General features: G+C 51.9%; 1 protein-coding gene across 1 annotated transcript in view; it reads right to left on the bottom strand.

Annotated features, from left to right (window-relative positions):
* The window catches only part of ESAM (endothelial cell adhesion molecule), an 89,321-nt gene extending 76,474 nt beyond the window's left edge, over positions 1–12,847 (bottom strand). Inside the window, exon 1 of the mRNA XM_065417004.1 lies at positions 12,750–12,847. Within this exon, the coding sequence (XP_065273076.1) occupies positions 12,750–12,834 (85 nt within the window). The 5' untranslated portion in view covers positions 12,835–12,847. The remainder of the gene's footprint in view (positions 1–12,749) is intronic.
* Between the last annotated feature and the right edge of the window lie 12,886 nt (positions 12,848–25,733).

The raw sequence follows: 25,733 nt of genomic DNA, 5'->3' as shown, positions 1-25,733 counted from the left end.
GGTTGTAGCCCACGAAAGCTTATGCTCTAATAAATTTGTTAGTCTCTAAGGTGCCACAAGTACTCCTGTTATTTTTGCGGATACAGACTAACACGGCTGCTACTCTGAAACCTGAATACAGATAAAATCCTCACCAGTTCCAGAATGCTTCCTCTTACAGACTAATCTCCCTTTAGCCCAGCAATCACTCACACCTCTTGCAGTCACTGTCCTTTGTTCCAGTTTCTTTCAGGTATCTTTGGGGGTGGAGAGGCCCTCTCTTTAGCCAGCTGAAGACAAAATGGAGGGGTCTCCCCTGGGCTTAAATCGACTCTCTCTTGTGGGTAGAGACCCCCTCCTCTCTCCTATGCAAAGTCCAGCTACAAAATGGAGGTTTGGAGTCACCTGGGCAAGTCACATGTCCATGCATGACTGAGTTCCTTATCAGGCAAGCCACATTCCTGGGAAAGCCCAGATGTGGATTGGTGTCTCCAAGTTCATTGGTGGCTTAAGAGTTTCTTGATGGGGCACTTACTGAGAATAGTCTTTTCTCAGGAAGCTGGCCAACTGCTTCACTACAGCCTACTTAGAATCAAACAAGCATGCAGCCAATATTCATAACTTCGAATACAAAAATGATACATGCATACAAATAGGATTAGTAGATTCAGTAGATCATAACCTTTACAGAGATATATTACATGGCATATGTAGCATAAAACACATTCTAGTTATGTTTTATATATATATATATATATATATATATATATATATAATTATAATTCATAAGCATATTTCCATAAAGCCTTATGGGTGGCTGAACTTACTGCCAGAGACTTGGACACTGTCCATGGAGGAGGCAGTGCATGTAAAACCCCTGTTTGTCTTTGGTCATACTCCCATTCAGTACCTTTAAACCATATGGTATCATTCATAAGTGTTCTAGCAAGTCTTGGGGTTCCTGGTCCCCGGGTGCCTGAAAACAGGTTGGGGTGTAGTATTGCTAACAGAATGCAGATAGTAATATCTGTTAAAGTGGAGGTGTCTTGGCATTTAGCCATCAATGCCATGAGGCGGTGTGCCTCAGTTTCCCCTTCTACACAGCAGCATGGGCCTGTTATGCTTTTGCTGCTGTGCCAAGCTTCCAGTCTGTTTACAGGTAAAGGCTGAAAAGTAACATGCTTGTGGGACTGTCTTGTCACCATCCCTAGCATGTACAACAATTTCTTCCACAAATCAGGTATGTCCCACATCTTTAAAGGGTTTACCACGAGCATTAACGCCTTTATTTTATCCCATAGATTAATTAGCAAAAGAGACACGGTTAACAGCAAATCTACGGTGGGCAGGCTTTGTTCACTCGATTTGGTTTGTTTAGTGTCTATTGCATTTTCCCAGTTCTCTGTGCCCTCTGGTGCAGACTCTTATGCCTCTTTGGGAAGGCTTCTAATTCAGGCATGTGTTTGAGTCTTTGGCCAGGAAAGGGTGTACTGCAACCATGCCTGCCCTCTGCCCCTCCCTCTGGAACTTCTCTGGGCTGGACCCCACACACTTGTACAATAAGGTAAAGTTTTTCTTCCTCCTACCTTGAAGAGACAGTTTTATCCCTTACAAGCGTAGCAGGAACATCTTTCAATGGAGTGCTTTGGACCCCTTTGGACACCCCACTTTCTGTTTCCAACAGGTCAGCTGGAGGACCCCCCCCCCCCAGGAGATCTGACCCCCAGTTTTCCCTTAAAACCTGATCCACAGGACAGGGGCCTGGCATTTTAAATGCAGCCTTTTCACCCTCCTCCTGGGAAAGATCCTCCCTACAAAAGATGGGCGGACTCTCCAGCCCCCCCCCTCACCTTCCGTCTGGGCTTCCCTCTCTGGGCTCCCCTCTGGGCCAGACACTCCTGTCTCCCCCAAAAGGGAAGGTGACCCTGATCCAGCTGTGGGCTCACAGCTACCAGCTATGACAGACCCTTCAACCATCACAATTTGCTTATGCCCATATAAACCAATACAGCTTTAAAAAGTTCACAGCGCGAATTATGTCCGAGGCGCAGCAGAACACACTTTGGACTGCTGACTCCAGTGAACTCAAGGTAGTCAGAACACCAGGCATGCCCGGTGCGATTTGTACTCCAGACCCAGAGGGGTGGGGCTTGTTGCCGGGGGAGTTATTCCCGATGACGTCCCTGTGTGGATGCTCTCCTTCTGGAATGAGAGTGTCCACACGGAATTCTGCTTTAAATGGACACACTACCTCAGTCTGAATTGATTTGTAGGGTTTGCCTACCCAGGGAAGTTAAGCATCTGCATGGCCCGTGGGAAACCTTCAGTGAAGGCTGGACAGACAGACAGCAGACAGGTACCTTCTCTGCACCTCGAGCAGACAGCACAGAGATCGGACACGATGGTTTCTAAAGCGAGGCTGATGCCCATCTAGCCCTGTTTCCTTCATGGATTCAGCACGTGCCCCTTTCATTGTACTATTGGGCCCTACAGCAGCACACGGAGACCCCGCCAGGGCACCGGGCTGGGCACTTGCACTCTAAACAGACCCGGTCGAGGTGGGGAGGGGGAAGAGCCATCACCCCCGTTGCACAGATGAGGCCCAGAGAGTCCCACCAGATTTTCACAAGTGCTCAGGAGCTCCTAATACCAAGGCTCTGCCCATTTCTCTCTGCAGGGTGTCTCCTCCTCTCCCTCAGAGGGAAGGGGGGCCGGACAGGGAGACAGATCTGCCTGTGGAGGACGGGAGATTCCCAGCTGCGGCACCTTTTCCCCCCCACTCAGCTACTGTTGCTGGGAGCCCCAGATACTTTTTACCAGGCACCAACTCCACCTGCAGTGCCCAGTTCAGATTCCCCTACAGCCAGGGGGAGGAGAAATCCCCATCCCACTCCGCCTTGCCTCAAACCCTTCCTTCCCAGCCACGGTTCTTCGGGCCCCTGGCCTCCAAGCTGCCTGAGCAGGGCTCCTGCATGCAAGACCTTTTTGCCCTCCCTTGGAGGGCCTGGAACCAGCCAGACCAGGGTACCCCCAGGAGGGGCAGCAAGGTCAGTAGAGGCAGTGTCACCAATGCACTCTGCAGCAGAAATGCCTGTGGAGCGGGAGCCCTAGGGCCGCAGCAGGGGGCTGCCTGCAGGCAAAGCCCTGGTGAGATCCATCTCTCAGACCAGCTGCAGGGCTGGTACCATCTTGGATGGCCAACTCCAATCCCTGCTGGACTCAGCCAGGACTAATCCAACCAAAATAACAGAACACACAGATACAGATTTACCCAATATTAGTGCGTGGCAATACGGGGCATCCGCGGCCTGAACTGTATGCAGAATCCCCACCGCTATATTACTTGACTCTATGCACAAGAGGCAAATGGCCCAAGTTTTCAAGTGACCAGAGCTTCTGGGAGCCCAATTTTACACCTTGATGAGACTTGATTTTCCAGAAGTGCTGAGCACCCATGCTCTGCACACCAGGCCCCTTTCAGGGGTTTCAAGTTGGAGCCCCCAAATCACTGAACACTTTGGAAAATTCAGGTCTATACAAACGATGCACAGCTTGGTCTCCTTCCTTCCCAGGCACTCACCCCAGGGGCCTCCCCTGCCCGCAGTGTGCGTTTGCTTTGCTGGGATTAGACTGGATTCCAGAGTTTTTACAGCCGTTAACACTGACTAGATTCTGTTCAATCTCTCTCTGCTGGGTTTATTTTCAGAATTACAGACATGACGAGAACTCCGGGCATCTGTCAGCCCCTGGGTGGTGCATGGTACCTTGTTGGTCAGCGGGTGTTGTGTGTCCCCCCCCCCCAATCCCAATCCACACAGGATGCGAGTGCTGCAGCTACAGAGCTTGGCTCTTTAAATAAAGCTGGAGAGGCTCATTCTTCCAGCTCTGGAGGTCCCTGGTTCAGTCCCCAAGGTGGCAGCTGTCACACATGCATTATCCTCAATGTCTTGGGGCCAGGGCCAGTTCTGTCACACAGCACAGAGAGAAGCTACGGCCATTGCTCTAGGACACAAGAGGAGAGGCTGCACTAAATGCCACAGGAGAAGCTAGAATTAAGACTGAACTCTCTACGGTTAGACTTCTCACCGCCAGGTCCCCAACAACCTCAGCCTCCTGCATTCCTGGTGCCCTGGGGTAGTATCCACAGAGATCAGCTGATAACCACATACACTGACAAAGTAGGTTTCCAGGGCCCCACATGGTTCAGTAGGACAGAGCACCTAGTCCCAGTGCACAAACACAAACTCATCCAGGCGCAGCATGGCCTGTGAGTAGGGTGACCAGATGTCCCAATTTTATAGGGACAGTCCCGATTTTTGGATGTTTTTCTTATATAGTCTCCTATTACCCCCCACCCCCGTCCCGATTTTTCACATTTGTTGTCTGGTCACCCTACCTGTGAGGCCCTCTAGGGTCAAGCAGGGAGCAGGGGCTCTAGGGAGCAGCCTCCCCCCTCTCCCATCCCTGCCAGCGCCGGGCTGCCTGGGCAAGTGCTGAGAATGGAGGAGTCCCCCTCCCTGCCCTCAGTGCCACAGCAGCCGCCAGGGGCATGAGGTGCCATTGCAGGGCAAACGCCGCTCAGGGTCTGGGTGTGCGGCAGAGTTTGCAGCTGGCCTGGGGTGAGCATGCGGGGGAAGTCAAACAGAGCCCCTGGCATTTCAGACAAGAGCGTCACTCCCTCCCTCCCTCAGCAGACGGCGGCCAGGCCCTCAGCACTGAGGACACCTGTCTTGCACAAGCCGCGACATACCCAGAGGAAAGGCACATGCTCTAGGTACTGACACGGCAGCTCCAGGGCATCAGCACCTTGGCACTGACACCAGACTTGGGAGGGCACAGAGGGCAGATGCCACCAGCCAATGGAAATGGGCATTTGCATGCCAGGGCAGGCAGGCAGATTTGAAAATGACAAGAGAGAAGAACGTGTGAACCCACAACGCAGCATAGCGTCAGGCTGCGGCTATGGCCCCTGGCATCACACGCTGCCGATGATGCTCCAATAAATATGGAGGATCTCAGGAGCCCAGGGCAAAGTGCTCCACCTCTGCAGAGCCAGAAACAGCCTCAAAGACACAGTGCACGAGCTACCAAGTTAAGCAGAATGAAATAAAAGCCAGGAGCATTCGTTTCATTACAGCCTGACAATATTGACTCCTGCTTTACAGGGTCCGGGTTTGAGTGGCCAGTGCAACAGCGATCAATACCCTTCAGCGTTTGGCCGGGTTAGTTCCCAGTATCCAGAAGATAAACTGCACCGATGCGTGTGTGCGGATTATGTAACGTATCACACTAGGCGTATCATTTAGTTGCAAGCGAAACTAGGATTAGTTAACAAACCAGCTCTGACCCCATCTGGCTGAACGGTAGGAGCAAGCCTCCTCCAAGATTTAAACTGGGACATCATGCTTTGGATTTCGGGTCCTGAGACCAGTCGGAATATTTCAAGGTCCGACAAAAACCTCCCCCCATAAAACTGGAAAGGTCACAGAAATGAGACTTCTGACATTCTGCAGTGCTTCCTAATTCCGGACTGTACTCCCCCAATCAGATTTCCACCCTATAAGCTATTAAACATTTGGGAATTAAAGGATGAAGACGGATTTCTTTTGATGACCTCGCTCTATAGGAGTAAGATGATTACGCGATGTGAAACCGAGACAGAAATTAAACCAAGAGACAAGCACTCTCCTAGAAGCACTGGTATTAGCATGATGGACCCTTGCTGGCACACACACAGAGCTCAGGAGCAAGCATCACAGGAGACCGAAGTGGGGAAAAATCCCCCCAAAAAGGGACTTTGAGGGAGGCCGAAGTAATGTTTTGCTGGAACGGACCCCAATATTAGCCTTTAAGAAAAGGAACATGTACTAACAGGAACCTCCCTTCCCTGACTCAGGGGCGTAGAAAGTTAGGCTGTTTGTGGGCAGTGACTATTTATAAATGAAGAGATATGAGGAGCTGGCCTTAGGAGCAGTGCATGTTGAGAAAGTCCCCCACTGCATTTCTCACGACCCTGGGGCAGAAGGCGCTTTATACTCAAGAGAGTAAAATTCATGAAAAATGTGACTTCTCTACTCTAGATAGAAGTTGGCTGACTTGCATTAACTCTTGCTGCGCCGAACGGAAGAAAGAGACAATTAGTTTGACACAAAGTTTAATTCTGTTGTTGAGTTCTCCTTGTATTTCCATAACAAGAAAATTGGTGAAGTACGGAGACTATTTCATCTGTAATCTAGACTCTCAGGCATGCCAGCTTCAGAAGAGACGCCGGTTTCCCTTACTCCATTTTGGTGTTGGTCCCTCCACCTTTGCAGATGGATGAATTCACAATCTTTTTCCATTCCAGGGAATTTAAAAGAAAAATGAAAATATTTCTATAGATCAGGCTTTTGAATCAGCATTCGCAAGCCTACGGGAATGCTGGTGATGGTCTGTCCCTTGTTGCTATGGCACCTAGCGCCCCAGGCAGGGCTGGGGGTGGAGTGGGGAATGACTTTGTGCTAGGCATTCATTGCACAAGATGCTGGTTTAATGCAATATTTTTACATTGGGGTGGAATTTAGGCTCCAGTTAAGCACAGATACACTGCAGATATAATGCACTGCCTAGCCCCCATCCCAGGCCTTGCGGGTGCTACAACCAGTGTCAATCTGGTTTCCAGGTAATTGACTTCAATTTGCAAACAAGACCATGAAGAGAGAGGGGCTCTTGGAAGAAACAGCAGCCTCTGGAGAGGGCCTGGGTGTCCCTGGGATCTGACGGCGTGTACATTAGAGATGACTGAAAAGTGCTTTTTAGAGTCATTTAGAGAGACTTGTATTTGAAGCTGAAAACCCATGACATTGATGATACACCTGCCAGCTTCTGTCCCTAGTGCAGTGCTAGCTGCAGGGCGGGTCCAGAAACAACTCCAAACATCTCGTGCGTGTCTTGCCCCTTTGCTAGAAAGTTCGGATCAGACTTCGCCAGGGAGAAGACTCATTGGAATTTTAGACCCCCAACCCACAGAGGGCTCTGGCTATGGAGTCTGCTTTGTCACACACACACACACACACACACACCCACACACCCCGGGTTAAACTTTGTAACTATGGAACTTTACACTCTCTTTGTGCGATGGCTCTGGCCGGGCCTCAGAGCGTTACAACAGGATCATGGAAATTCGAGCTGGAAATAGACAGTCACTCCCATTCCCCAGGGCCCAGTGCAGGCGTGTTCCTTACAGCAGTGTCTTTTTAACGTCCTAAGCTACTGCCACTTCCTTTGCGGGAGGGGAGACTCCACAGCCTGGTGCAGCTGGCTCTCAGGAGGAGTTTCCTGATTCTCTTGCTCAATTCTTCTGTGTTGCAACAATGCATCTAGCCAGGCGGTTGGGGGCAGTTCAGTCCCTTCTGGAGAGCAGAGCACCCCCTCCAGCGCCAGAGAGGCTCAGAAAGGTCCTTCCTGCTATAGCTAAAGTAGGGTAGCCCAGCATCAGTTACCACAGGCCAGTCACATGGCGTTAAACCTCATGGGAGGGTTGCACTGCATACCTGCCCCAGAATCAGAAGGCTGGATCCTGTTTTACAGTCATATGATTGCAATGGTCCAGACCATTACTGGAAAGATTATGACAACCAATCATCAGCCTGGGTCCAGGAAATAGCCTGCCTCCCAGCCCCTACAACACTAGAGAGCTAGTGGAACAGGCCTGGTGTCGAGGGCAAGGGGTGAAGGAAAGAAGCCAGCAGGAGGTAGGGCTGCCTGAGAACTCACCTCTTTACACTAACGAGATAGAAAACCCATTCCAGGACACGCACAGATTTCACCAATCGTGCCAAATGAAGGAAAGTGACAGACTTGCGGGACACGTTTCCCCAGCGAGCCCACATGGAATAAGATTGCCAATGCTGTGATCATCCCAGATGTGTGCGCAGTTATTTCACAATTAGCGTCAATGCTTTTCAGTTACTAAAAATGAATTTCCTTTCCCGGCTCTCAGTGATTTCAGCAATTCAAGGCTGGGAATCCGTAGGGTAGCATTTTTAATGGGATTAGCGCTGTCACTGACTCTATAAGCTATATCATCACAAATCATTTATAAAGGCCCATACACACTTACACGGTGCCCTACAAACAGATTAACCACACGCTACATCCAGCAGATTTCCATCTAAATTAGATCAAGCCAAACCAAGACAAGACAAGACAACAGTCCAGGTAAGGGAGGGTTGTGGGAACCACAATGGTAAAAAACAACGCACAGTAAAAAGTGGCACAGCAGAAATGGCATCAATCACTGCAACCTCCACCTGGTCTCTGAGTGGCCTGGTCTACACTATATGGTTAGGACACAAGGCAGTTTAAGTCAACCTAGCTGTGCACGTGTCTACACTTACATTTGGCTCCCACAGACGTAAGTGCCCTGCTACGCTGACTTAATAACATTACCGCCCAGAGCAGCGGAGAGTCACGGTCAATGTAGTTCGGTCGACACCGTGATAGCGTAGACACTTTGTTACTTACATTGACTGTTACTGGCCTCCAACAAGCTGTCCCACAATGCCCCGCAGTGACCACTCTGGTCACTGTTGTGAACTCCACTGCCCTCCCCATTAAAGCTCTGTGAATTTTTGAAATTCCTTATCTTGGTGAGCACCTAGCACTTCTCCATTGTTGAGTGTAACTGCCCAGCTGACCATGCGGGCTACACGCTGCAGACACGCTCCTGCCTGGAGCAGACGGAAGATATTGGATCTCCTGGGCCTGTGGGGAGAAGAGGCTGTGCAAGTACAGCTCTGACCCAGCCACAGAAACATGGACATCTATGAGCAGATTGCTTGGCGGAGGCAGGAGAAGGGCTACAACAGGGGCCCGTAGCAGCACTGCATGAAACCCAAGAAGCTGCAGCAGGCGTACCAGGTGGCCAGGGAGGCCAACAAACGATGTGGTGCTGAAAGAGGAGGAGGAAAAGGACTCTGGAGGACATGATCCAGGAGATCCTGCAAGCCAATGCTGCATCAGAGAAGGAGCACAGGGCCTGGAGGATCACCACTGCAGACAGCCTGGAGAAGGATGGAGTGGAAGGAATGTGCAGCAGGAGGTGCTTGCGCTTCTCAGACAGCAAACAGATGCTGTGGACTCTGGCAGACTTGCAGGTTCAACAATCCCATGCTCGCCCCCATCTGCAGCCCACTGAGAATTCAATATCGGGACCTCCCTATACCCTCTGCCCCCAACATTCCAGGTGGCAGCAGGGGTCAGTGCACTACCGTTGCCACTCCACCTTGGGAGACATTAAAGACATTCACAGCGTCACATACACTGACCTGTGAAAGCCACGGTTGGTTTGTGTGTACCTGAAATGGGAATGAGTGTTCTTTCCCCTTCAAAAGTTCTGTTCCCTTCATTGATTAAGATTTGTAATTTTTTAAAATTTCCTGGTTCATGTTACAGAATAAAATTATATTTTTGGAACAAAATTAACCTTTATTAGTTCACAACATGTGCAGTCTGATGCTGAGCAGGTCTGACACTCACCAATTTCCTGTTACTTCACTTTGTCACAGAACCCATAACATCATCCACAGACATTATTAATAGGTGCATTGACAATGTTATAGTCCTACATATGCAGCACTCACTACAAGATTCATACCAGGCTGCAAATGAGCAGGGCCAGGTAGAGCCCACTACAGCAACACACACTACTCTGGCACACTATTAAAATGTTCTTTCAAAGCCTCCCTGAGCCATATAGCTTCATGTTGAGCTCTTCTAATAGCCCTTGTATCTGGCTGTTCACATTCAGCAGACAGCCACTCCACCTCCACCCCAGGGGAAATGTTTCCCCCCTAGCTTCACAGATATTATGCAGAACACAGCAGACACCTATAACCATTGGGATATTTTTCCTCACTGAAGTCCAAGCTTGTAAGTAAACAACACCAGCAACATGGGCGGTCAGTGACCCAGCTGTTGGGGGAGGCTAGCCCCCTGCCCCTCCTGTTCTGCCCACCCTTCCCTTTTGCCCCTCTCCCCCTCAGTAGCCCAGAGCACCCCCACCGTGACCCCAGCAGCCGGGCAGTAGTGCTCAGCTTTGGTGCGCTGGGCGGCCAGCCCAGGAGCGCTGGGCAGTTGCGCCCCCAGCCCCGGTGCTCTGGGAGGCTGGGCAGTGTGGCTGCAGCGCCCCCAGCCCCAGTGCTCCGGGCACCCAGGCCGTCCCCAGCGCCAGTGCTCTGAGCGGCGTGGCCCCAGCACCAGCTGCCTTAAGTCCCTGCGGGATCAAGAGGCAGGCCATCCAGCCCCAGCCAGCCTGGGCCAGCCAGCCCCAGCGAGCCTGGGCCAGCCAGGGAACTGGGAACCACAGGAGGGGGCCTGGCCTGGGGGCGGAGCATGGGCTTGGCCACGCTAGGCTGTCTGGGGAGGCACAGCCTCCCCCTGCCTATGATACCTACCGCCCATGGGCAGCAACCCATCAAACACTCAAAGGCACATTTGACTGTCATTCTGCACCTGCTGGGCCTGTAGTTGAATTGTTCCTTGGTGTTGTCGAAGTGGCCGGTGTACGGCTTCATGAACCAGGGGAGCCAGGGATAGGCTGGCTCTCCCATGATCACTATTAGCATTTCAACATTCCCAAAGGTAATTCACCGACCAGGAAAGAATGTCCCTCCTTGCAGGTTCCTGAACAGCCTTGTGTCTTAAAGATGAGAGCCTCATGCCTGACCAGCTCACATTGATGTCAGTAAAGCGCACTGCACTCTGCATTGATGCAAACGCTCCTGGTGAGGACGTGCCCCACCGACACCAGGAGTCTAGTGTGTACATGCACCAGCGATGTAATAACTGCAGCAGCTGTATGCTGACGTGACTTAGGTCGACATACATTTGTAGTGCAGACATGGCCTCTGTCTGCCTGTCATCCCCAGCAATAAGATATATCCAGGAGCACTCACAGCAAATCTGCTGTGGGCTCCCCGGGCAGACTAGGGGCTTGTCTATGCCTAAAACACGACAGCAGCACAGCCGCGGTGCTGCAGCGCTTCAGTGTACGGTTCCTATGCCAATGCGCTTCCTATGCCGATGGGCGGGGGTCTCCTGTCACCATACATAATCCCTTGTCCGGCAATGTAGCACTGTCCACACAGGGACTTAGGACAGCTTCACTATGCCATGCAGGGGGGTGGCTTTTTCATACCCCTGACTGACGTGGTTAAACCAATGCAATTTTCTAGCGTAGTCCGAGCCTAGAATGCAGCTCGTTCTTCCAAATCTAACACGCTTGTTTGTGACAGCAGCCTAAGCAGATTGATTTGGGACCTAGGCTGCTTTGGCAGTCAAACCCAGAGTCCTTTTCACAGAAAAGCATTTCGATAACTCCATGACTGGACCTTAGAAATACACCAGGTACAGAGCACACCGAACCCCCCACTAAATCAGACAGGACTTGATGCAGGAATCCCTGGGTGAACTTCTGTGGCCTGGGTAATGCAGGAGGTCAGACCAGATCCGAACAGTGCTTGGAATCAATCTATCATTCAGGGAGGGTCTCTAGGACTACTACAGTTAAGGTTCCCTAAGGGATCTCATTCAAACCCTGTTTTCAGTTGCTTGTAACTTTCCAAAACATTCTCCTTTCTGGCTGATATTTCTGGGGCTTGGTCTCTTTCCATAAAGGTGTTTGGAAAGTTCGAGCAAATCCAGTTCAGAGAACAAACAGGGACGGTGCACACTCACCGCATTACAAACAACGGGAGACTTCAATAAAAAAGTTTGACACCCAGCTGGGAGTAGAAAGCTGAACTCGACAGCCTGGGCAGAGAAACACTTTGGAGCGTTTGATAAAAGCTCGGCTCAATTTGACCCAGGTAGGGGTCAAAAGTCACTGTACTTCTTGTGTGCAGTGCACATGGGTAGAGTGTTTAACCCTTACCAGGGCGGTGGGTGGTAAAGACAGGCTATGCCGTGCACATAAGTTATGCTCAGTAAGGAAGCAGCTTGGCTACCCAACCCTTCCCTTACCCCCTGTATTTTGGGTCCTCTTGCCCAGGCAAGGAGAACATCCACAGCTACCTTTAGACCAGATGTTTAAAACGCCGAGGACACCCACTGTCCCGTTTCAAGGCACAACCCACCCACACGGACAGCCTAGGGGCAGGGCGGCGCTGTCCCTGGGGATCCATTATCCCACCACTGGCGCCCTCCCGGGTTTTTGCTCTTAGGGTGAAGAGCCTGGGGCTGGCCCCGCTCAGAGCCATGAGACTAGAGGGCGCCCAGGCTGGCCCAGAGCTGCCGTGTCCAGGGATGGCTCCTCCAGGCACAAGCCCCTCTCCCCACAGCAGCAGGGCCAGGCGGACCTGCCCAGGGTGCCCGGGTCCCTCCGCGGCTGGCTCGCAGCCTGGGGAAGCGCCCCCAGCTGCCCCGGAGGAGAGGCTGCGCTCACGGCCAGGGACTGGAAACTTGTGAGATGGGTCGGTTCTGCCCGGGCGGATTGCGGGGCTCCTGGTGGGGAGCGGTGACCCCAGCACGGAGCGGGGCGGCGCCCGGAGCCAGCCCGTGCCGGGGGGCAGAAGCGCCGGGCGCTGCACCGAGACACCCCCGGAGGCGCGGAGCCCCCCGATCTGGGGGCCAGGGGCTGAGCCACGCCTCGCACCTGCTCCTCTCCCCCTCCGCCGCCCGGGACTGCTCCGGTCCCTGCCCCGGGACAGAGTCCGGGCTCCCAGCCGCGCGCGGGCTCCACACCCCGGGCTCTCCCCGCTGCGCCCCCGTGCCCGGCCCGGCTCACTCACCCAGCAGCGCGGCCAGCCCCAGGGCCAGCGGCAGCGGCTCCATCCCGCCGGTTCCCAACACAGGCGGCTGCCGCGCCGCGCTCATCCCGCAGCAGAGCCGAGCGGAGCAGGTGCCGGAGCGCAGCCCCGGGCGGGAGGAGGAGGAGGAGTCGGGGGAGGGGCCCGTTGCCCAGGTGGGGCGGCTCCAGCAGGTGGGGGGAGGGGTGGGGGCGGAGCAAGCCGATCAGGTGGGAGGGGCGGCTCCCCCGGCGCGGGAGTGGTTGGTCCTGTGTCCCGGGAGAATCTACGGGGAGGGGGGGAAAGCGCTGATCCCGGCGCTGGAGGGGGTCCCCGCTCTGGCACTGCCCAGCCAGCAGCATCCGGGAGCCGGAGCCTGCTCGATAATCTCCTGGGCTGGTTTTGCCCCGTGGGGCTGGTGGCTGCCACCCCCCCGCCCGCCCCCTATCTAAGAGGAAGCCCCGGGCTAGGACTCAGATCGAGCCGGGCTCTATTCCTCTGTATGACTCTGGGCTAGTCCCTGGCTCCCAACCTCAGTAGGTCCAGCTGCAAAATGCAGAGAACAACTTTCCATCCCCCCCTCCCCACTTCCTGGGGGGGGGGGGGGCTCTTCAGGGCAGGGGGTCTCAGTGTGGGTGCAGGGCCTGGCTCACCGACTCCCTGCTCAGCCCAAAGCACCCCTGGCCCCAATAATGTACCTGCTGCTGCAGGATGCTGGCTGGGAGGTAACCCCCTCGCCCCCAGCCACACTGGCTCAGGGGCTTGGCTCCCCCATCCTGGCTGATAGCGGCTCTTCTAGGGAAAGCCTGCCCCACAGAATGCAAAGCCAGGGGGTGGGGGGGCACAGCAGGTGAGCTGAGGGGCTGGGGCGGGCAGGCCTGTACTTTGTTACTTACAGGGTGTGTGTGAAACATTAACTCCCCTCCCCTCACCACAACTGTCCCTTCTCTTTCACCCACATCAGCTGCCCCTATCCTTTTGCCGTCCCAAACGGTCAAGCCTCTCCCTGTCCCTATCTGGAGAAGAGCATTTCACTCACCAAAATAGCTGGTCTAGGCCCTGGTCCTGCCACGAACCCCTTGTGAGATCTCAGTGTAGGATCAGAGTCAATAGTCAGTAGCCTTCAGGCGCTGGCAGCTCAAGGGTTCTTGAGCCTGCTGCCATTGTACCAGGCAGTGGGACCTCAGCTGGAATAGCATGCACAGGTCTGGTCACCCGTGTTCAAGAAAGAGGAATCCGACCTGGAACAGGTGCAAAGAAGGGCTGCGAGGATGCGCTAGGGAACTGAGAGATCACCTTGTGAAGGGGTGTTTCATGGAAGATTGGATCCTGGTTCGCGTGAAGCCAGCCAGCTCTACAACAGACTGAACTTTGGGGCAAAACCTCCGTTTTAAGCTAGGAAAGGGAACTGTGAATAAGCCTCCGGCCTAATTCACATTTTAGGATTTTGTTTTGTAGTGTAGCCATTTGTTCCCATCACCCACTCTTGTTTCTAGTGGAATCTCTGTCCTTCCTTAACTAACCCTTCGTTTGTTTCATTACCAGTGCCTGTGTTATACAGGAGCACTCTGGAGGCAGGGGGTAACAAGATGACTTTCACCCTGGGCAAACAAGCTTAAAACTAGCTAGTTTTAAGATGGAGCTTGGTACATTTAGGAAGAGAACTATGTGACGGGGCTGGACTTGAGCCAGGAGGTCCGTTCCAGGCCTATGTTCCTGAGGGGGAGGCTTACACAAAGGGCTCCAACCTTTGCCCATCCCACCCGGAGTTGCTGTGCATGTGATTTCTCCTTAGAGACTGACACATAGTGTACGTAGCTCCAAGGTGTGAGCAGCTCTTTTCACACCAGCCTTGCATTCCCACCTCATTTGCAGGCCCGCTGCTTGGAGCTGTGTTCTCAGTCTGGCAAGTTTTACTCTAAATTAAAAAAAAACACAACCACCCTGAGTAAACTTAACAGCACAGAGAAGGGGAAACAGCTAAACAGAGCCAGCCAGAACAAAGCTCCGTGCTTCTGCAATGCCTCCGCGCAGGCCCTACGAGCACTTCAGAGTCTGGCACAGCTTCCCCTTAACAATGACCTACCCAGCACACAGGGATCTGCCTATCTCATAAACACCACAACTTTAGCATGAAAAAGCAGATCAAGTCCCTGATCCCTAGTGGAGACGTTACACATTCTGCATCTATGCAACTCCTTCAGCTGCAGCCAAAGCAGAAACATGCCTTGATCCAGAAGTTACAATTCAGTGATCTCAACTGCATGCAGTGTAGTTGTAGCCATGTTGGTCCCAGGATATTAGAAAGACAAGGTAGATGAGGTCATATATTTTACTGAACCCACTTCTGTTGGTGAGAGACAAGTTTTCAAACTCCACAGAGCTCTTCTTCAGGGCTGGGACAGGTACTCCAAACTGCAAGGTGGAACAGTTGGTCTTGACTGCAGGGGTATTGACAGGCCATTCTGCGTTGAATGATCCCTTACAATATGTGCTAACTACTTATGCTAAATAATCTGTTCCACCCTGAAGCAGAGCTCTGTGTAGTTCTAAAGCGTGTCTCTCTCACCAACAGAAGTTGGTCCAATAAAAGATGTTACCTCCCCCACCTTGTCTCCCTAATGAGCTGAACTGGTATGTCCACATACCTCTCTCAGCTATCCTTTCAGGCTGCCTCAGACTCCAGCACTGATTACATTCAATCACTCTAGTTACTCTATAGCCACACGAGGATTAAAAGTGTACTTTTAAAAAATATGAAATGGTAGATTCTGTGGCAAGTTCCAGGCTGTGGAATCAAGGAATATGGGAGCTCCAGCTACAGGCAGGTTTCCTCTCCCACCCACAGTGCATTTTTCTTTATTTCACCAGCAATGGTGAGGAGTGCAGCATGACCCCGCTCATCTCCCTAGGCTGCTCCTTCCCAGGTGGTCTCCTTTGGGGCCTGATCCTGCACTTGGAGTCACACAGGCACACTCCACTGATTTCAGTCCTACTCCATACAGGCACAAAGGTTTGCAAGTGTGGATTCAATACCAGGAGCGGGGCCTGTCTTCCTGTCTTTGCACAAGCTGCACAGACTGGACTCAGCGGGCAGAGCTTTGCAGTCAGTGGTTCATTTTGCCATGTAAGATGGGGCAGGGGTTATAGTGACAAGCACGTTCTTGCACCATGCTTCCCCCTCTCAGCAATAGTCAGCGGCATCATTGGCAGGAAATCCATCTGCTGGCTCTTCCCAGCAACTGACACAGAATCCAGAGTCCTGAAGCCACTTCTGTCACCCGCTCCTCCAAGGACCCCTCTGACTCTGATGGTGAAGGGAGGGGTGACCTGTATCCCCTCCACCTCAGGCCTTTGGCTCCCTGTAACGTTATTGACATGAACTGGAACCGTATAGATCATTGTTGCAACCAAAGTCCTGTAGTGGCACCAAATCTTGTATAAAGGGGGTCAAATAGGGTGTCTAAGACAAGGTTATAGTTTGCTGGTTATGGTTATGCTATCTGTATACGTGTATCATTTTTGTAGTTGAAGTTATGAATATTGGCTCTGTACTGTCTGTATTTCAAACTTCTGCTATGCTTCTGGGTGACCCCAGACAAGTTGGTGTCAGCTCTGCCTAGCCTGCTTGGTGGCCTATTAAGGACCATCAGCTATACAGTTGACCCATTGAGAGAAGGCAGATACGCCTTGTAACTCAGCAAAGTATGCAGGGACTTGCCCATGTGACTCCAGACTCCATTTTGCTGTAATTTTCCATAGTAAGAACAAAAGCGGTGTTCTTACACCTGGAAAAGACTATAAAAGGCTGATGCCTCATCTCCATCTTGTTTTCAATCCTGCTTCTTACCTCTGGAGGGACTTTGATACAAACGGAAGCTCTACACAAAGGACTGATGACCCATCCAGCAGTGGATGTACTCCAGAGACTTAATTTGAACCTGCAGTTTATTCCATCACTGCTACAAGCCTGAACCGAGAACTTTGCCATTACTGTGTGTAATTGATTCCATTTAACCAATTTAGCTCTCATCTCTATCTTTTTCCTTTTATGAATAAACCTTTAGTTTTTAGATTCTAAAGGATTGGCAACAGCATGATTTGTGGGTAAGATCTGATTTGTATATTGACCTAGGTCTGGGGTTTGGTCCTTTGGGATTGGGAGAATCCTTTTTCTTTTATTAGGGCATTGGTTTTCATAACCATTTGTCCCCATAACGAGTGGCACTGGTGGTGATACTGGGAAACTGGAGTGTCTAAGGGAATTGCTTGTGTGATTTGTGGCTAGCCAGTGGGGCAAAACCAAAGTCCTCTCGGGCTGGCTGGTTTGGTTTGCCTTAGAGGTAGAAAAACCCCAGCCTTGGGCCGTAAGTGCCCTGTTTTAAGCAATTTGTCCTGAATTGGCACTCTCAGTTGGGTCCCGCCAGAACCAGCATCGTTACACTCCCCCAGCCCAGCCCTGATGCCAACTCAGCACTCCTCTGTCCAGGGTCCTTGACTGAGACCTTGTCCACACAGGGGGCTTAGCTGGTTGGTGTGCAATACCGTGTACATAGGACAGCTCTGCCCTCTTTCAATTTCCATCAGTGTGTACTTCTATTTAAGGCTACGTTTTAGTCACGGGTATTTTTAGTAAAAGTCATGGACAGGTCACGGGCAGTAAACCAAAATTCATAACCCATGCCCCGTGCATGACTTTTACTATATATCCCTAACTAAAACTTGAGCTGGGGGTGCTCTGTGGGGGTGGTCCAGGACCCCCGCTGGTGCTGGAAGGGAGGGTTGGTGGGACTGGCAGGCTCCCTGCCTGGCTATGACCGGTATGTCCCTGCAAATCCCAGGGGGAGGGACAGCCAGGGGGCTCCGCCCACTGCTAACCACCACAAGGGCCCGCTCCGCAGCTCCCATTGGTCAGGAACACAGCCCATGGGAGCTGTGGGGGCGGTGCCTGTGGTCATGGGTAGTGCAAAGAGACCCCTGGCCCCTCCGCCTAGGAGCTGCAGGGACATACCAATGGGAGCCAGGGAGCCGCCCCCCCCCCCCCACAAGGTAAGCGCCACCCAGCACGCTAACCCCCTGCCCCAGCCCTGAGCGCCCTCCCACACCCAAACTGCTGCTGCCCCAGGGGCTGCCCGGCTCAGGCAGCCCGCACCGGCCGCACCAGAAGTCACGGAATGCGTGATTTCCATCACCTCCGTGACAGACACGCAGCCTTACTCATGATAAACACAGCACTCCCAGGAATTACATTGTGTGCACACAGGCATTTTCACACTGACTGACTAGAGTTAGTGCGGACAATGCTCCTGGGTAGACAAGCCCTGAAATGGACAGGGCCTGGAGCTTCCAAAGAGACGCTACCTTTCAGCACCTCTCCTAAAGGCTGCAGGGTTCTCTTCTCCTCGGGGACGTCTATGCAAAGTTATCCAGACAAAAGGAACCTTAACAAAAACAAGAGCTATTACAAACCCAGACAATGGAATTAAAAGAAAAGAAACTATTTGTTTAATGTACCCAAGACAGCAGGGGATGGAACCTGGGACCTTTGGATCTTCAAGTGGGAATTTCTGCTGCCTGAGCGGAGACCCAGCCCCTGTGCCTCACACCCACTCTCAGGCTGAGCGGTTTAGCCATGGGAGGGGGATAGAGCGCCACACTGTGGAAGCCTGGGTTATATTAACATATGTAGATTTACGCATCTCAGACTAAACTAGAGAAGGCGCTCTCAGCCGAGCTCCAGAGGAAAAAGGACACATTTCTCTGACCGCTCTGGGTGTCTCCCTCACTGTCCAGATACCAACTGCCCCAAGCCATGTTTTGCCAAGAATACGACTGGGGGGCAGGACCCCCAGACCCCTCCCCTATCAGAGTTGAACTCCCACCTCCGAAGAACACTTGCTTGCTCGAGATGAGCAGCCACAGGTAGGAGAAGAGCTTTGTTCCTGCCCCATTTCACAGAGGGGACATCCACCTGTGCACGCAGCTAGCAAAAGGCCTAGGCACGAATGGGTGATTTTCACCCCATGTGAACTGGTCTAGGGAGCTCTCTAAAGTAATCGCTTTGCAGCTTCCCTACCACTGAGAGAATGAATATGCCCCAAATAATTACTAGTTAGGAAAATAAACCTCCAGATGAACACGGGCAATGTTAGCTTGATGCTTAATCAGATTAGGACTGCAGAGTAACAACTTTAACATGTTCTTAAATCAAATCAGGACTTAACCAAAGCTCTAAATATGAACAAACCGATTAGATTTGTGTGTGGGGCCCAGCAGTAGATTAATCTATTTTATACCTGCAGAGAAATCCATTTCCTATCCTCCTACACCACCCATGTCCCTGGCCCCAGTTAGCCAGAGATCATTCCAACTGAACCAGAGAACCCAGGGGAAGGTGGAGTCAGACAGCCCACCCTGGTCTGGGCGATTTCAGGTCACACCCCACCCCCTTTCTGCACGGCCAACTAACACAACAAACTCACTACAGCTTTACGCCAGACATCACGGGCACTGCCTACCTTGCAGCCTTCATGGTCCTGCGCCTTCCTTCAGCAGGAGGATGCTCCCCAGTCAGTACCTGGATCGGTCTGATAAATGCCTGGGCAATGGAAGAAGCCAGGTAATTGAGTGCTCTAGTGAGATGGGGTGTTTGGGCACACCCTGGAAGGGACCCCACCCCAGCACTGTCCACAGGAAGTGGCTCCACCAAGCCAGGTTTTTGGGGGTTTTCATCTGGAACTCAGGGAGGCACTGCCAGCTGGGAGGGATTTAGCGCAGCTGAGGGTATTTAAGATCCAACCCCCTGAAGAAGGGTGCCCTGCCAAGGGAGCTGTACGCCCCAGGGCTGGAGCAGGGGCATCAAGGCACGGGAGCAGCTACTCTGGGGAGAGTTGGATGGAAAGCACAGGCAGCTGCTGGGACAGATGTGTATCTGTGCAGGCGCCGGGGTGGGAAATGGGAACCAACTTCCTTAAAGCCAGAGGCCTTTCCCCAATTGGTGTGATTTACACCCGCACAGAGGGGGACTGTTCAAACCAGAGCCTCTGCTGACCTCGTTGTTCCACACTGGCCCTGTGATAACTGGGTACAAAACACACCCGATGAACAAGTTGTCCTGGACTATTTGAAACAGACAAATTCCCACTCCATTTGGTGCGAGGCTCCGCACAGGACAGGAGAACTAACGCAGCGCTAGCTGGACACCGCCACATGGGGCTTGAATTGATTTTTAGTGGTTGCCATCTCACTAGAGGAGTGCATAATGCCGCCCAGGCTGCTGTCCTCAAGTGAGGAAACACTTTACGAGCTGCACAGGGCTGGAGTCCGGTCTGGTACACGGCTGGGAATCCAGATGAACTCCTGAAGTCAACGGATTTATTCTGGTGCAGCTGCGACCAGGCTCTGGCCCAACATCAGTCTGCAGCACAGCTGGGTGCTTGTTTAAACCAGAAGGAGAAACGGCACTGGCTCCTCTAAGCGTTGTGAGCGGCAGAGAGACACCATTCTTTGCAGCAGGGCGCCCTCTGCCGGAACCAGCACAAATCAAGCAGGATACAGCTTCCATTGAGCTCAGCAGGAGCAGAGGTTGCCCGGCAGAGGCCCTGAGCATCTCCCAGGCCCACTAGAAAACCTTGGATACTGATGAGCTGGAAGAGTGGGTGAGTTTAAAGCTGGGTGGGGACTACTTGAACATGCACCTTATCCCCTCCTATCAGCTGTTTTTCCTTGCTACACTCATCTCTTCTGACTCCTTGGCTTGTGAGGTTTCACCAACCTAGACCCACTCGGTGAGGCAAATTCAGTGGTGATACGTGACAGGATGTAAGCGGTCAGGAGCCTGTTAGTGTAACTCACACCTTCTTTGGCATCCCACTGTGTAAATGACACCAGCCTAGACTCATTTCTGAACTTGGCCCTGTAACTGTAATGTTACATTCAGCACTTCCCCAGCGAATCCATCCTAGATCACACCCCCAACAAGGGAACCTGTTTCAAAGGATCCTGCAAAAATGAACACTTCGATCGAGTCAAAGCCTCACTCAGAGCCAAACATGTAACTAACTGACCTACTGATCTTCCTGGGTGGCGGACTCAGCATTTTATGCAACTCACCATCTCTGTGGAAGCACATTTGGTCCTCGCATGTGTCTTACTCTTTAGGGAGCCCTTCCGTTTATTTAATGATTGCTAATACTTGGTTTCCGTGCTGTAAAGCATTATTCACTGAGACCCATGAATTCTTTAGTAATTAAAATATGTAGAATCCAATATTCTAGGAGATAGAGGTAGGTAGCTGTGAGGGACAGAAAGGAGAACGCAGACAGAGGGTTAGACGAATGGAGGGGGACATGTAGAAATAGAGTAGAAAGGGGAAATGATGGAGAAGTAGGAAACGTGACTCTAGTAAAAGGAGGAGGGGAAATAGAGGGGGAAGTAGAAGGAGAGGAAGGGAATTTTTAACATGGGAAATGTAGAAATGGCAAGATCCTGACATACAGTGTTCATACAATAGAATCCACCTATGGTTGGATGGAATTCTCTGGCCTGTGGGATGCAGGTCAGACTCAATGATCATTGTGATAGTTTCTGGCCTTAAAAATCTAGATTCCTGGCTTAGAAGGTCAGAAGAGACCATTGGGATCAACGAGTCTGATCTCCTCTAAAACCCAGGCCAAAGGATTTCCCTCAATTGTTTGTTTGAACTAGAGCAGATCATTTAGGGGAAAAAACAACCAGTCTTGATTTTAAAATTGCCAGGGATGGAGAATCCACCCCAGCCCTTGGTGAGTTGTTCCAATGGCTAATTACCCTCACTGTTAAAAACGTGCATCTTATTTGCAGGCTGAATTTGTCTGGCTTCAGCCTCCCGCCACACGATCTTGGTATACTTTTATCTGCTAGTTTGAAGAACCTATTATCAAATATCTGTTCCCCATGTAGATAATTACAGACTGATCAAGTCACCCCTTAACAAAGAGACGGTTAAGCTAAACAGATTGAGCTCCTTTATTCTAAATGCATCAAGGGGGAATGTGACTAGACATAAAATCATGCAAATGTATGTAAATATATTCCAGAATTGTGACTCTCAGACTCCTGACAAGTTGCCATTTCAGCCCTCAGTGTTACATTTTTACTCACCGCTGCTCTAGGTGGCTTGTCAGGCATGTTGGGATCTTTTGAGTTAAATGGGCTATAGCCATTTTAAATGAGTGTAATAACTGCAGATTATTAATGAGGCCGCACTGGTGAGTGACACACGGAATAGCTGATTTCCAAGCAGCTGCCCATCTATGGAGCAATGACTTGGTCTCAGAATTTTGGGAGTGACTCCTCCCACTGGCTAGTTCCCAAATTTGAGACAATTTTCATGATGGAGGAGCAGGAGAAGGTGCTCACCCACATCCTGGATGTATAAACGAGCCAAGCCAGCAACACATGGAAGATGCAGGCAGAGGCCACTGGCTAGAGTGGTGAATCTTGGGGCCCTGAGAGGTCACTCAGTGGCTGCTGTAGCGTCTCTCGACGCTCATGGAGAGGCTGACTGTAGGTTTTGGTGCCTGGGGAGGAGTCACTGGATGTGACAGCCTCTTGGTGCACACACAGGAGGTCAGTGTGCATTGCTTATTGCAAGGTGGACCAGTTGCGTGGTGCATGCAGAGATCCAAGTCTGTGTACATTGAATGCACTGGGTGCACATGGGAAGGTCTCTGGGCACAGCAGACACTTCACTCCTGAAGGAAATGGATCGCTCAGCCTCTAAGCATGAAGGAAAGGGGATGTCAGTGTGTATGGCGGGTGCAGACCCTTGAGGGCATGCTGCACTCATGAAAAGAGTCACTAGGCACTTGGCAGCATGGCATCCCGAGAGCTTGCTCAGCGTGCCCATGCAGCTCACATGGTGCAGTGGGTGCTCTGCCATGGCTGGTGGGTGCCATGGTTTCTCACTGGCCATAGGGCAGCTCCTGGGGGAGCCCGGTGCTTGGGCCCAGCTACCGTAAAGAGAGGGTGCGCATGGGGAGGGTGCACAGAAGGTGTGCTAGGCACAGAGGCTGCTGGCCATAATGGTAGCTTAACAGAATCACTGGCTAGGAGGGTTGCTGGGCAAGGTTGGGAGTCTCAGCACCCTTGTGGGAGGCTGAGTATGGAGAGCTGGTCCAGTGCCGGTTACATGCGACAACAGGCCATCAGTGCCTGGGTTCAGGATCTGCACACAGAAGGACTTGATTACAGCAGCATAAATGGTTGCTAGGCGCTGTGCTTATGTTGCTGTCTCTGGGAGTGACAGGTGCTCCATGCACACGTGGCAGAGGCCCTAGGTGCCCTGTATGCGTAGGGAGTGCTTACTGGGTGTGATGAGGGCTCCACGCACACAGAGCAGAGTCGTACACAAGGAGCAGTGGCTGGATGTGCCCAGATGTGCAGGCAGCCTTGCCCAGTGGATCCCGCATGGGCACTTCCACTCCCTAGGGCATCCAGTTGTGGACTGGCGCCTCTGCTCCCGCTGTCAACTTGCTCTCCACACCCCATTCTGCCCTAATCCCAACACAGGCTGCCTGAACCCAGCCAGTTCACAGGATTTTTAGCTCCACACCCCCTGTCTAAGTCTCCTTGGGCTCAGCAAGCCGAGGGTGGGGGGCTGTGACCTGACAAAGTGCAGCCAACGGCAGGGCAGAGAAGGGGATGCAAACTTGCCTACGCCAAGGATTCTTCCCCAGGGGAAGCAATGGCGTTCAACCACACTAAAGGAAAGTGCTTGGCCATTGGTTCTGCTAGAAAAGCCTTTGGATGAGGCTTGTGTGCTTGGAACCGAATAAATCTACTAGGTGGATTCCCAAGGTGCTGGTTTGAACTTCTGTTTAAATTACAATGTAAAAACCAACCAACCCCCCAGTAAGGTCTCTGCAAACCAAGGGCCCAGTCCTGCTGCCTGTGTGTGTGTGTGTGTGTGTGTGTGTGTGTGTGTGTGTGTGTGTGTGAGAGAGAGAGAGAAGCAATGGACTACAAGATGCAGTTTAGGTACATTGATATGCAGACGGTACTGTGGGGGAAGGAGTGGGGGGACAATTTGGCCAAAGATACTAAGTCAAACCCTGACCTACAAGAAGTGATATGGCATCTTTCCTGGCCCTAGAGATCAGACAGGACCTTTCATGTATGATCCCATCCAACAGGTGCAGAGAGAGAGAGAGAGGGTAAACGGCATAGGGTTCAGTGCATCATCTTCAGCAGGAGGGGGGTCAGGAGTGAATCTCTGCAGAACTCCAAGCCCTGAGGTATTGCCCCACTTACGAAGCAAATGGTTATTTTGTACAGAACAGCATGAGCCGCCTCGCTGCTTGCTTAATTTCAATGCCACTCGGTGAAGGCATGTTACATTCTTTGTTCTCCTCCAAACACATCCTGTTCCGATTGCCACAATGGTTAGACACTTCTCTACGCCAATCAGAAGCACTTCTGTGGCACTAAATTATGTAACTGACCAGTCTAAAGGGCAAAGCAAACAATCAAAAAAAAAAAAAAAAACCCTCTTATGAGGACACAAGTTGTAGAGCAAGTGAGATGTGAACGGACGCTGTCCAAACTTCTCCCGAAACAGAACCAGGCCATTTAAAAAGTGCGACACTCCACTGGGCTCAGCCTCACCTGCCTAGCTGGGCTTTCCCTTGGAGCAGGGATCCTTTCCAATAGCCACAAAGCAAACAGCAAAGCGCCACTCTGGGTTGGTAATTGTGACCTGCAAGAGCCTTTCAGAAGGTTATGTGCCTTTCTTGGCGTTTTGGTTTCTGGTGCCTGTAACAGATTCGAGACCGAGAACGAATGCTTTCCCACAGTACCTGTAGCAGGACGTATTTATATATGGAGAAATACCTATCTCATAGAACTGAAAGGGACCTTGAAAGGTCATTGAGTCCAGTCCCCTGCCTTCACTAGCAGGACCAAGTACTGATTTTGCTCCAGATCCCTAAGTGGCCCCCTCAAGGATTGAACTCACAACCCTGGGTTTAGCAGGCCAATGCTCAAACCACTGAGCTATCCCTCCTCCCCTCTGGATGCTGGCCGGAAGACGAGGGCAGTTTTGAGTAACTGGCTGGGATCTTACCGCAGGAGGCTGGAGGAGGAGGGTACCTGCCCTCGGGGAAGTGCTCACGAGCTCATCGCTCGTACAGACACAATGGCCAGAAACGCGCTCCCTTCAGAAGACTGGTCTTCCACGGCGATACTGGCACCTCCCTGCTCCAAGCTGTTTCCTGCAACGGCAGGGCCTTGGCTTAGCTGGGCAGGGCACTAGGAAACAGCTGGGTGAACACTCTGCAGCTGCCTGGTGGGAGCACATGGCTCCATTTCTTTGCATCGGTTCCATATCAGATACTGCACCAGTCTCAGGGGCCTGTCAAACCCTTACCAGACCAGGGCGGGTCTGAGATAGTTTGTCTCTCCCTCCCCAGGCCAATACGATAGCTGCAGCCAGTCGTAACACTGCGGCTGGCAGACCCTAGGCAGAACAGACATTAGGTCTACAGGCGCAAGGACTTTGCTGAATTGAGCCCTTAATTCTCAGCACCTCATTGAAGAGACAGACTAAGGGCAACACCACAAGTGATTGTTGGGGGGAAGGATGAGGAAACGTAAGAACTAAATCAGTGTGGATTGGACATGAACTAGCCAAGGATGGGGAGGGGAAAGGGCAAAGGCCAAGGAGGAGAGGGACTGTTTAGTGGAAGGGAGAGAGTTTGAACTAGGGTAATGAGAGGCAGAGAAAAGGGACTGTTCAGGCTAGACATTAGGGAAAGAACGGGAGCCCAATCACCTGCACCACTGAACACGAGCTGAACAAAATACTGGTAATTGACAATACTCACATCACGGATGGTGCAAGCATCTCCGGTACACTCCGCCCTTCTCATCACAGCTAGTCAGGCTCCCAGGAGGCCACATCTTATGCTGTTCTTTATCTGCGTCAGATATCTCAGGTCAGCTTCCCCA

Source organism: Emys orbicularis, chromosome 15 (assembly GCF_028017835.1).
Source record: "Emys orbicularis isolate rEmyOrb1 chromosome 15, rEmyOrb1.hap1, whole genome shotgun sequence".
Classification (NCBI taxonomy): domain Eukaryota; kingdom Metazoa; phylum Chordata; order Testudines; family Emydidae; genus Emys; species Emys orbicularis.
This window is presented reverse-complemented; position numbering and strand designations above follow the sequence as displayed.